Raw genomic sequence first — 12,959 nt, 5'->3', positions numbered from 1 at the left:
TAGGAATTTGGACAGCAAGTCTAAAATAGTTAGCAGCATTACAGTATACTCACTATTTTTATAGAAAACACATACAGATACATTCAAACGTCACTCAGACTATGAATATCTGGGAATGGGATAGAAATAACCCTAATCTATTTTGCATCTAGGCTAGCATATAGTAGTGGCCAAAATTGTGGAAACCTTTTGGGAAAAGTGTGTTTTGAGGTTGATTGCTAATAACACCACTTTTTTTGGGGGGGGGAGTTTTAAGATAATCATATTCCACTGTTGGAATGGCCTGGGGACAGCCCAGACCTTAATCCAATTGAAAATCTAAGGAATTAAAGAAACTTGTTAGTTAGAAGCGACCCAACAATAAAACCCAGTTAATAGAAGCAATAATTCAATCTTGGTTTCACATTATAACAGCTGCAGAACTAAAAGACTTGGTTCACTCAATGGGAAGAGGTTGTAAGGCTGTAATTCATGCTAAAGGTTTCCCAACTAAGTATTAACTGACATGATAATTTTTGTATATCTCATTTTTTCTATGGTGATAATTTTTGTATATCTCGTTTTTTCTCTGTGTTTCATTTTTCTTCCTTATACTGTAATTGCTATTCTAATAGCAAATCCTTCATAAAAGTTATTGCATTACATTCTTGATTAAATTATCTTTCCATTGATATATAATTTTATGGTACTATTCAAAAAAAAAAGTGGTGTTATTAGCTAGTTTTAGAAAATACACTTTTCCCAAAAGGTTTCCACAATTTTGGCCACTATTGTAGTGGGAGGAATAGAATAGAATAGAATAGAATAGAATTTATTGGCTAAGTGTGATTGGACACACAAGGAATTTGTCTTGGTGCATATGCTCTCAGTGTACATAAAAAAAAAGATACCTCCAATCTGTCTATACTGAGGTTACAGGGGAAGTCTGGGAAAGATTGCTAAGCTATGTGATACAGATTTCACATTTCAATAAGATGATATGGAACTCACAGATGGAAGTGGGATAAAAATTAATTAAGATCATTCAAGTCTGCCCTTGATATTTAAGGGATGGAGTATTTTAAATGGCAGAAAATTAACACCCTTATTCATTATTTTGGAATCTCTTTATCACAGAGCCTTCGCTGCATGTGTAGCATTGAATTATGCAGGAATAATACATTTCAGTAGGGTTGATAAGTGTAAGGGGTTGAGATGTGAGGAAAAGCAATAAATACAAAACTGGGCTATTTAATTTAATATAAACCTGGATTATTTACAGTGGTAGATTAGCAATGAAACCAGTCAGGGATGTAGTAGTAGTAGTAGTAGTAGTAGTAGTAGTATAGTAGGTAGTAGTAGTAGTAGTAGGAAGAGGAGGAGGAGGAGGAGGAGAGAAGAAGAAGAAGAAGAAGAAGAAGAAGAAGAAGAAGAAGAAGAAGAAGAAGAAGAAGAAGAAGAAGAAGAAGAAGAAGAAGAAGAAGAAGAAGAAGAAGAAGAAGCAATACTTGGAAACAGCAGAATAGAAGAGAAAAAAAACTGGGGGGGAGGGGTGTCACAAAATGCAAAGACATGAAAATGGAAGTAGAATGACTGTGACCAAAAAAAAAGGATTAATAGTAAAAGGTACCCTGAGTGCAATTTCAAAATATCTGAACATTTGAACACCATTGGTATGTTGATTTATTCCAACATCTACCAAAGCAGCTTAGTTAACTGACTCATTTGATAGTGCTAATTGTAGCCTAGGCCATAGGCCAAAATATAAATATTTGTACAGTCCCACACCCATTGCACAGGGGAGGAAAACCATTTCTTTTTGCACACATATCAAAAGAGGGCAATGCATCTATTTTATTGTCATGCATACCTAAACTTTGATTTACTTTGCAAAGAAAGCATTAAAGCATTCTTGAGGTGGAGTGAGATGAGTTCCTTAGCAGTATTTGAAAGTTACATCACATCACATTCTCTCAGAAATGTGGAAACATAGAAGTTTACTGGGAATGGCAGAAATATAAAGTTTGCAGGCTAGAGTAAACCTGTTCCAGTAATGAGACTTCAAAGTAAAATTTAGGGCTGATTCACACATTCATGTGCATCACAAAACAGATAATGATGCATAATAAAATGTATTCTCAGCTTCCACTCAAACATATTACGGGGTGAGATGATGCAATAAAAAGGTTCTAAAAGGCATTACTTGATTTGGTACTTGTTGAAAGTTAGGAGAACTTCAGTAATAATAGGAGTGAAATTTTTGACTGCATGTCTATCTAATCCAAGAACAAAGAAACAAGTAGCTCCTATGCTATGTTATGCATTGGGCTAGTTTTCTCTGTACTAAAACTGAAAGTCACATAATGTTTGCCTGTACATGTGTATGTGTGTGCATACATAGATGGTAGGTAGGTAGGTAGGTAGGTAGGTAGGTAGATAGATAGATAGATAGATAGATAGATAGATAGATAGATAGATAGATAGATAGATAGATAGATAGATCAGATTTTATTAACTTGCTTGGAAACAAGCAGAAACAATCAATAATAGTCCCAAAGAATCGACAGCATTTGTATTTATTTTCCAACCTGTATTGCTGCCTTTGGGCTATACCATTTTAAAATGTAATATTTCTGAATGAAAACCTGGGATTTATAATGGTACATGAGTAAAAGATCTTCAACATAACAGAACATAAAATTTAATAGACAAAGATCCAGCACAAGTACTTGAAGAAGATTATCATGACAAGCCAAGCAGCTTAAATAGAGTGTTACTATGCGCATGCTTAAATCATTTGACGATTTATGCTTTAGATACAAGTTGATCAATTCTCCAGAATAAAGTGGCCTTCTTTCTCTCTGTCTCTGTAATTTTTTTTCTTTTCTTTCAGATGATAGACATGATGTATTTTGTCATTATTATGTTGGTGGTTCTGATGAGTTTTGGTGTTGCAAGGCAAGCAATTCTCTTCCCCAACGAAGAGCCATCATGGAAACTGGCAAAAAATATTTTTTACATGCCCTATTGGATGATCTATGGGGAAGTGTTTGCAGACCAGATAGACCGTAAGCAAGTTTATGATTCTCATACACCAAAGTCAGGTATCAAACTTTGATCAGGTGATGTCTTACATGATTATTGTTAACACTCTCAATAAATGGCTCAAGATAGAGGATTCAAACATTACAGGAAAGTATGATATATTTAAACTGTTAATCTCAGAAGGTGAAATCAACATTTCTATACCACCCAGGCTGCCTGTTTTTTTTCACATATAAATCATACTCAAAGTATACATCTACTTTAGTGTTTTACCATTTTAATTAATCATTGCCTTTCCCTGTGAATCACTGGTATGCTGAGAGGTCCCAAGCACTCCTCAATGAGGTCCATATTTGAGGAGTCTTCACCAGCTTAAGTTTGTAGTGCAGATTATATCAGTTGCCGTCCATTAGTTTAATGGTGGAATGTACAAACCCTGTTTGCTTATAGACCGTTCAATCCTAGAAGCTACTGCACCAATTCCAGATTTTTACCCAGCGTTGAAGTTACAGTGGCATTACACTAATTTATGCCACATTTTTGACCTGTTTCAACCACCCTGTTTTGGTATATTAGTAAAATAATAGTTATTTTAAAATATATTGTAAGTGTTGTCTATGTATTAAATAAGGACTATATACCACTTTGTACTTTATTTAGAATTGATGGGGTATCGTGTTAAGGGACTGGGCTGCAACCTGTGAATTCCCTGGATCGATTTCATTGTTTGCCACTAGGTGTCTTTAAGAAGCCACTCTCTCATTCTCAGTTTCCCTAATTGTGATTTAGGGATATTAAGCTGACTGTTCCAAGAATTTCACCTACATATTATCTGGGAGAAGCCTGAGAGAGTTACACAAATATGAAACTTCATTTTTTGTGTTCCAAACCTGGAATCTGTTTCCACATATGTTGTTGTAAGAATTCATTTGCCTGGCCCTTTGCAAATATTGTTCCTTTTTAATGCATTTCCTGATGGCTGGCTGTGTAATGTGCCAGATCAGATCATGCTCATATGAAATTTTGGAGCTGTAGGAATGAACAAGAAGAGCTTGCAAAGACAGGGATGTAAGAAGAATCTAGTTAACTCACCTCTTCTGCTTGAGAGCGCAAGGATGGCATTTAATGGTTCAAATTCACTCTGAGTATAGTTAGAAACTTTTTCAGCTGTTCCCATAGATCTATTGTGACGTCAGAAGTTTCTTTCAGGAATGAGTGTGCTTCTATAATACAGCTCAGGCTAATGCAAAATTCAGTTACATACAATATAGAAAGAGAGAAGCAGATTGTTTTTCCCAATTATTCAGATTTTAAGAGGTTTTTTTTTTTTTTTAAATGGCTGCATTTTATTTAACCTCTTCTTCATTTTATATGCCTGCCAGAAGGAAGCATTTGCTGAAACACCTTTATATATACTCTTTTCTTTCTACTATTGATAAAAGAAACCCATATCATTCTCCAAAGAGAAAGAAAGAAAGAGTAATTATTTATTTCCTCTTGCAAATTATCCTTCCTTTTTGTTCTGTTATAATGCGGAATTCAAATGAACAAAAGTCCTTCATGATTTTAACTTTCTGCTTGACTACATATTTCCTTTTTTGTTCTGTATCTGGGGTTTAGGAAAGCCAAGGAGTGGGAGAGAAGTAGAATCCCAGACTGTGGAATTTCTTTTCAAAAATGTCTGTTCCTCTACAAGTGGCCATTTATTGCTGTTGTACTGAAAGAAAAAAATCTACTGGCATAGTGCAACATGTTCCACAGCAACTTGGCTGAGGAAAACATGCTTTTTCTTGCCGTGTGCTGATTCTAGTTTAGAACCCTGAAAATGGAGAATGGAAATGACAAGAGCAGTGCTTGCTGTAGTTCTCTTTGAACAGAGGAGCATATGTTTAGACCTGAAATAGAGAACTATATACTACATCTGTTTTAAATACGCACCAATGACTGAACTCCTAATGAAGGAGATTATTTCAGCATGAAGTGCTTCATACTGTACTATCCAAAGTCAGATTGTGAATGGCCATGTATCACCCTCCTCTGGAGGACTTGATGATAATTAATTGAGAATTAATGAATCCCTATGTTGTTTTAACCTCACCATCCAAACGGAGAAGGCAGAATTTGTCAGCACTAGTATAATGCAAGCTGCCTATGAAAAATCCCTATGATTTTGGCTAATTGCTTGGCAAAATATCCAGAGGATAATGTTTGTTTCTCAGTTAGATTTCTATACAGAATCCAAATCCAAAATGCATAAAGAACTAATATAGTCTGACTGCATTTAAAGGATAATTTTGCTCAATCAAGTTATGTAAAAGTCAGAAAATGTCCCAACATACAAAAAATTGAGATCGGGGGCGGGGGGATGAATAAATGCTAACTGCTAATCTAAGACTTGTAAATCCATCTTTCTGCTTCTGTATATTTTATATTCAACCTACGGTACTTATTATTGATGTCTCATGGAACAATATGTATCTTTGCACACAGAAAGAGAGGATATTAAACCACATATTGTTATTTATCTATTCAGGGTACTATTTTCTCACTTTTTGAAAAAAATGTACAGCTGTTAGTCTCCACAGTAGCCTAAGCTAAATCAGCCACAACTTACTATGCAAATTATTATCTTTCTGAATTACCAATCCATCTATCTTAGAGTTCAGTACCATTTATTTAAAAGTGTATGCTATATACATACATAGATTCAGGCTTTTCTTTCCTTTCCTTTGCATTGGTATTACTTGTTACTAGTTATAAATTCTGGGTTCCTTTTAAAAACCCACATCTCTCTCACTATTTGCTTGATTTTAATTTTATAAAATATTTCACTGAATTTGAGAAATATACCAAGTATTATGTAAGACTCTAAGATAGGTTTGGCTTTTTGTTTCATTCTTTTGTACTGGTATGTGAAGCATGAAATCTGGCTGTCCAGATTAATAGTCAATGTCTCATCAACTGGCAGCCTCTCCATTCAATGAATGTATCCTATATTCCTCATCACTTTTTTTTTTAAACAAAGCGTTTAATGATTTCTGGGCCAATGCATGTTTTTTGTAATTGGGTTCTGGTGATGGGGTATCAGTAAATAAATATCAGTTTAAGTTATTTTGGAATGGGAAAAACAATATGTATGGTGGCTGGATTGTACTGTTAAGTTTTGAGTTTCACTTATAGAAATGGTAATTCCTTAAACTCCGAAGAATATTACTATTTGAGACTCATGGAATCTGGTTTTTAGACTTCTCACTGTTGACTTGGAAGAGAGCACAGCTTAGTGATCCCTTCATGTCTATAATTAAAAGTTTTTAAGTAACAAAGTAAAATGGCAGTGTGGAAGAGAATCTTGAATGGTATTTTGAAAAATTGTTACCCATCAGGGAATAATAGGCAATTTAGATACCCTATCATCTTGCCCAGACCATTTAAGATATGCATAGGATGGGAAAACTACCTGAAATCATGATGGGCTGCTATCCTGTATTGTTCCGATTGCTTGCTGTTCCATCCAACAATGATTGATTGAGTGTAATTTTGAGTCATGTTTGATTTATAACAACTTTAGTTTTCTTGGCAATATTTTCAGAAGTGGTTTGCCATTGCCTTCTTTTTAGGGCTGACAAAGAATGACTCCACCAAAGTCACCCAGCAGGCTACATGCCGAAGGCAGGACTAAAATTCCAGCTTTCTGGTTATTAGCCTGAACTGTCGAGAGAGGCACATAAACTAAAATCCATCCATATTTGCTAAGTATCTGCTCTATTAAAATTCAGCAAATAAGCAGGCGGTTGGACTAGAAGACCCCTTCCAACTCTGTTGTTCTATTCTAAGATAAATGATGTGTGATTTACTCATAAATTTGGAGAAGTAGAATGACAAAAAATTACCCAAATGAGAATTTGATATACTGAAAATTAACGTCTAAGATGAATAAATGCCACCAATCAGCCTGCCCGCTGAAGTAACACTATTCACCATTGAACATCAGAATTCAATGGGTTATCATTAAATCAGAAGTAAAGAGTTGCTTCAGTCCGCACTTGACAGAGTTTTACTAATCCCCAAGGGTGGGCTGATGCTACTTCCAATTTAGAACATTGTTGTGCATAAGGTTATTTTATTTCTCCAACTAACTGCTCATATCAAGATTGTCTTTCCTTTCTTCTTCTCTAAGCCAATCATGTTCAAATGTTTCACATAATCTAAACGAACAAGGAATTCCTGGCAAAGGATACTTTGGAAATGTGAAAACTGCAGTTCTCTTTCAAGAAAAGAGGAGGATTCTAAGAATACTTTCCCTAAATGGCTCTGGGGAAGCATCAGTGAGCCTTCTAGTCTTTGGGCAAGTTGCTTCCCAAACGATTTAAGCTTCAAGGAAAGCAGCTGTTTCAACTGTGTTTAGGAAAGGGCTTCCCCTAGTGACTTTTATCTCTGCATTTGTTCATTTATTAACACTAGCAAGAGTAACCGTAGTAGCTTTATTATTTGCTTATAACATCATAGTAACATTAATATAGTGATGATCACTATATATAGATATAGTGATCAAAACATCTCTCATCCAGAATCCTCCCTTACAAACTTAAGAGAAGCAAATTTAGATAATTTCTTTGCCTTGGTGGAATGGAAATCAAGAGACATTTCCTACCTTAAATCTTTCATTCCCAAAAGAGAAGAGAGGACATTTTATTCATCCCAAACTTTTCTTATAATTTTTCAGATTCTCTCATTATTTCTGAATTTGGTAGCATTATTTACAATTCCCTGAGTTATTCTCTTTTTGTTACTTTGGTTACCGCAAGGTGATCTGAAGATTTGCAATTTGAATAAAATTCTGCATTGCCTTAGAGGGGCAAATTCCTGGTTTTATCACTTCTAGCCAAGGAAGTTAGAAATTTCATTCCAGTACAGGAATTAATTTTATAAGCTAACCATGCCTCCTGCTGAAGGGAAAGCCTATTCTAAAAGATATTTGTATTAATTGATTTTCTTAGTTTTCCAAATTCCTGTCAGCCCTCATTAGCTATTATGGGGTATTTTAGAGACACAAAATAGAATTAAGTACATCATAGATTTTCTCATGATCTCAGAGACTGGATTGCTCCAGGGATCAATGAGGCTGAAGGTTACAGAGTTAGATTAGGAGAAAAAACCCTTAGATTTAGTTGCCAATAATTTAGCAGTTCAATTTTTAAAGACTGTGTTAGTCACTTTATAGACTCAACGAACCGTGTTAGGAATAAAAAGTAGGAAAATGGGGAAGAGGACAAAAGAATTTGACAAAAATAGATAAATATTGAAATAAATATGCAAAGCTTGATTATTTCCTCATATAAAAGTCTATTTTTGTTAATGACTAGGCAAGAACCAAGGGCTCTTTACTGTGAAGGCTCAATTATTAGAATGAAGTACAGGTCAATAACAAAACATGATTTATTTCAAAATCAAGATTATTATTTAATTCCTGCCCTCTGGAACATCTTACCCTCTGAGGTGAGATTGGCTGCCACATTCCTGATGTTTTGTAAAAGCCTCAAGACATATGGCTTCTGGACCCAATGGGGAAGCTTCATACTGGAGGTGGTTGATTAATTAAATTCAATCCCACCTCCACCTCCCCTTGTGTCCAGCTCCCCTCTTTGCCATCTTGTGTCCATGATTTTATCTGCTATGATTTTAATATTTTTCTATGTTGTAAACCTCCCAGAGTTGTTGGATACAAGATGGCAACAAATACATTTTATACATAGATAAATAAATTTAACAGTGCATTCAGAATTGCTTTATTCTAATAGAGATATTTCTTGAAAAAGTCTAACTATTCTCAAATGTTGTTAATGTTTTGAATAGATGATGATAATGATTTTGTTGCTTGAACCATCAATCTTAACAAAAGAAAAACATAAACATACATCACAGGTCTTGTAATTTAGAAATATAAAATAAAATCTTCCTAATAATCAAAATCTATTATCTGTTATTCACCAGACAGATCATGTCAATATTTCATAGTTTATTTAATTTATAATTATTTAATATATAATGAAATTAACCTTTGAAACTCCAAAGGAAAGCTAAAATAGGGTGTTAATTTAACAGCATGTAAATCAAATGAATTAAATCCTTTGTTAGAACTAAATAGTGGAAATAATTCAGTCTTATTGCACAGTGCATATTTCTATTCCTTTTTGAGGACAGAATTAATTTATTAATATCAGATGTAATTTTTAGAGAGATGTTTTATAAATAAATTTATCCATAATTAGGCACTAATTGCATGTTGTAACTGGTCATGCATTTGCTCATAAAGATGATTCAACATCCATTCAGTTTTAAGGTATTCATTTCACACATTAATAAAATATAATATTTTATGAATGCCGAGATTCAAACAAATTGCTCATTAAAATATATGTGTGCTCCATACACTATCCAAATGTAGCCCCTTCTGAAAGTCCTGCTCTTTCTAGAGAAATAATCCATCCATATAATGTATTATTTAATCTGTGATCCAAATCAAACAACTAACTTGATAATATACAGTAGGTTGGCACAGCCAATTCACCTCATTCTTTTGCTGATACCAATTCTAGAGGTCACTTATTAGCCATAAAAACAATTTAATTAAGATGATACAAAAAAGACGAACGATGTGGGTGGGAAGAGAAATTATCTGACACAAAATAAGAAAATAATCTTTTATTGACTTTTCAAAACCAGATGTCATGAACAAGTATCATAAAACAAAGATGATTTTCAATATTCTGATGAAAACTATGCAGCAATTTGAATTTTGCTTCTTTTTCCCCTTATACCCCCTATAGGTGGTATTTCCCACCTATAAGAACAATTCATTTTTTAAAAATATTTTATTTTTTTAATATTTTAATTTTTATACCGCCCTTCTCCCGAAGGACTCAGGGCGGTGAACAGGCAAAATAAAAACAACAATCAAATACATACAGTAGAATAAAATATTAATTAAAAAACTTATTTAAATTAGCCCAATCTAAAAATACTTTTAAAATCCCAAAACCTCATTTAAAAATTTAAAACCCTAAAAACAACTAAAATTCTATGCCAGTCCCGCACGGATGAATAAATAGGTCTTAAGCTCGCGGCGAAAGGCCGAAGGTCCAGAAGTTGGCGAAGTCCAGGGGGAAGCTCATTCCATAGGGTAGGGCCCCCACAGAGAAGGCCCTTTCCCTGGGGGCCACCAGCCGACATTGCTTGGCTGACGGCACCCTAAGGAGTCCCTCTCTGTGAGAGCGCACGGGTCAGTGGGAGGCAAACGGTGGCAGTAGGCGGTCCCGTAAGTAACCCGGTCCTAAGCCATGGAGCGCTTTAAAGGTGGTAACCAACAGGCAGCCAGTGCAGTCTGCACAGGATTGGTGTTATATGGGAGGTCCGACTTGCTCCCTCTATCACCCGCGCAGCTGCATTCTGAACCAGCTGGAGCCTCCGGGTGCTCTTCAAGGGGAGCCCCATGTAGAGAGCATTGCAATAATCCAAGCGAGAGGTAACAAGAGCATGAGTGACCGTGCATAGGGCATCCCGGTCAAGGAAGGGGTGCAACTGGCGAATCAGGAGGACCTGATAAAAAGCTCTCCTGGAGACAGTCGTCAAGTGATCTTCAAAAGACAACCGCCCATCCAGGAGAACGCCCAAGTTGCGCACCCTCTCCATCGGGGCCAATGACTTGCCCCCAACAGTCAGCCACGGCTGCAGCTGACTGTACTGGGGTGCCGGCATCCACAGCTACTCCGTCTTGGAGGGATTGAGCTTGAGCCTGTTTCTCCCCATCCAGACCCGTACGGCTTCCATACATCGGGACAGTACTTCAACAGCTTCGTTGGGGTGGCCTGGGGTGGAAAAGTACAGCTGCGTATCATCAGCATACAGTTGGTACCTCACCCCAAAACCACTGATGATCTCACCCAGTGGCTTCATATAGATGTTGAACAGGAGAGGCGAGAGAATCGACCCCTGCGGCACCCCACACGTGAGGTGCCTCGCGATCGATCTCTGCCCCCCTGCCAACACCGTCTTTTTAAAATAGCACCTTATATTAAGGATTGTAACAAAATTAATACAAAGCAATATAGACAAAAACCAGAAAAATAGAAAGAAAAGAAATGCAACGTGCAAAAAGTTAAAGAAAATAAGAAATAAAATGGAAATAGAAAAAAAATATTTTAAGACATGATTTTCACTCCTTTCAGTAACAAATACAAGCAAATTTAATATTTGCCGACCTCTTGTAAAATTATAAAAATAACCCACTTCTTACTATAATCCTCCTTTTCATTCACATATTTAAAAATCATTGTCTTTTCTGTTCAAGTACTGGCAAAAAGTCCATAAAGAGTTCCAGCAGTATATTTTATTTTACTCTTGATCAGACAACCAATTTTTTATTCCTTTTTTGGTTGATTGGTTGGTTTTGCTCTAACCATCTCAATCTTTACATCATACAGTTGCTGCTATGGGCTTGAATCTGCATTTAAAATTTCTTCCTCCCATCTCAAAAATTTTAGAAATCCACTTTTGTAAACCCATTAATAAATCTTTGTCCCTGTGATTTTTCATCTCTTCACATCATTTGTATTTCCATTTTAATTCTGTTTTATAATCCACAATTTCTCTATTTTCCAATATTTCTATATCAGCTGGAATTTGTTTCACCGCTTCATTCTGTCAGTCTGTAAATTTTTCCATTTTACTTTTTCCTTTTTTATTTCCTCTTTAGAATCATTTTCAAGAAATGCATTAGCAGTAATTATTACTATCATTTTAAGTTTCTCTCCCAATTCTTCAAAGAACCTTTGAAATGTATCTAGTGTCATACCTATATCTGTCAATTTATGAGCTTCACTATTATTCTTTCAAATCACTCAAATAATAAAATATGGACTCTTAAAAATAAAGAATAAAAAACAGGTTTATCTCCTTTTTTCCCAACTTGGAACTTCAGTGTCAAATTTCTATAGAATCTCAACAATCATCTCTTCCCTGGTAAACTAAACAATTTATGTTCCATCATAAAATATCATTTTATTTATCATGTTATTTCACAAATCTTAGCAAAAGTTCCAATATTCCAAATTCTTCTGGTCCCTTAATCTATTTAAAACTTTCTTGAATTACATTATTTATCTTTTTGTCCTTTATTTTATATTTTTAAGTTCTTTAAACTGTTGTTTAATTTTTCTTCTTTTAGTGGATAAAGTTTTACTCATTAGGTAGTATGGGGTCCTTGGTGCTCTCTGTTCAACTCAGTTCAGCTTAACATTGAGCTACAAATATTCTCTTCGATCATCACAGGATAGGTTTTTTTTTAAAAAAATGCTTAAGTTCTCCTTTAACTTTGCAAACATTTTTAGAAAGGAAGATTGTTGAACCCCCATGTTCAAAAGTAAGGAAGAGAGATCTAGTGTCCTTATATCGTCCACTAGGATTGAGAGTTTGATGGCTTCCCTGACTTCACAGGGCTCAGACCTGTGTGTTGACTGGTCTTTCAGGGTCTCCTCAAAAGGAATAGCCATTTGAAGCATAAGTGGGCAAACTCTCATCCTCTTCATACCTGGAGAGATTCTGTTAGACAAGTTCATCACTGATTCTTAGTTCTTTGCCAATGCATCATTTGCACTTCTCCAGAGATGTCTTAGTTCACCAATGCCTCACTCAGAAATTTCACTAATGGAACTGTCTTCTCCCTTTCTCCTATTTAAACCAGGCAGATTTGCCCATCCAGGATCAAAAGCAATCTGAGCTTCAGTATCTTTATTAATTTTGAGGGGGGCCAACATTTTTCTCATGCATTCTGTAATATGAAATGAGCCTGCACCTGCTAAACGTTCTTTCACTTCTTGGACAGATTAATTTACTGGATGTTTTCTCGTTGTACAAATTTCTCCTTATTCACTGCTATA

The 12,959-nt window shown here is 35.4% G+C and overlaps 1 protein-coding gene across 1 annotated transcript in view; it reads left to right on the top strand.

Annotated features, from left to right (window-relative positions):
• TRPM3 (transient receptor potential cation channel subfamily M member 3) overlaps positions 1-12,959 on the top strand; it is a 131,983-nt gene that overhangs the window by 102,775 nt on the left and 16,249 nt on the right. Inside the window, exon 22 of the mRNA XM_058168060.1 lies at positions 2,873-3,047. Within this exon, the coding sequence (XP_058024043.1) occupies positions 2,873-3,047 (175 nt within the window). The remainder of the gene's footprint in view (positions 1-2,872; positions 3,048-12,959) is intronic.

Source organism: Ahaetulla prasina, chromosome 2, assembly GCF_028640845.1.
Source record: "Ahaetulla prasina isolate Xishuangbanna chromosome 2, ASM2864084v1, whole genome shotgun sequence".
Taxonomy (NCBI): Eukaryota; Metazoa; Chordata; class Lepidosauria; order Squamata; family Colubridae; genus Ahaetulla; species Ahaetulla prasina.
This window is presented reverse-complemented; position numbering and strand designations above follow the sequence as displayed.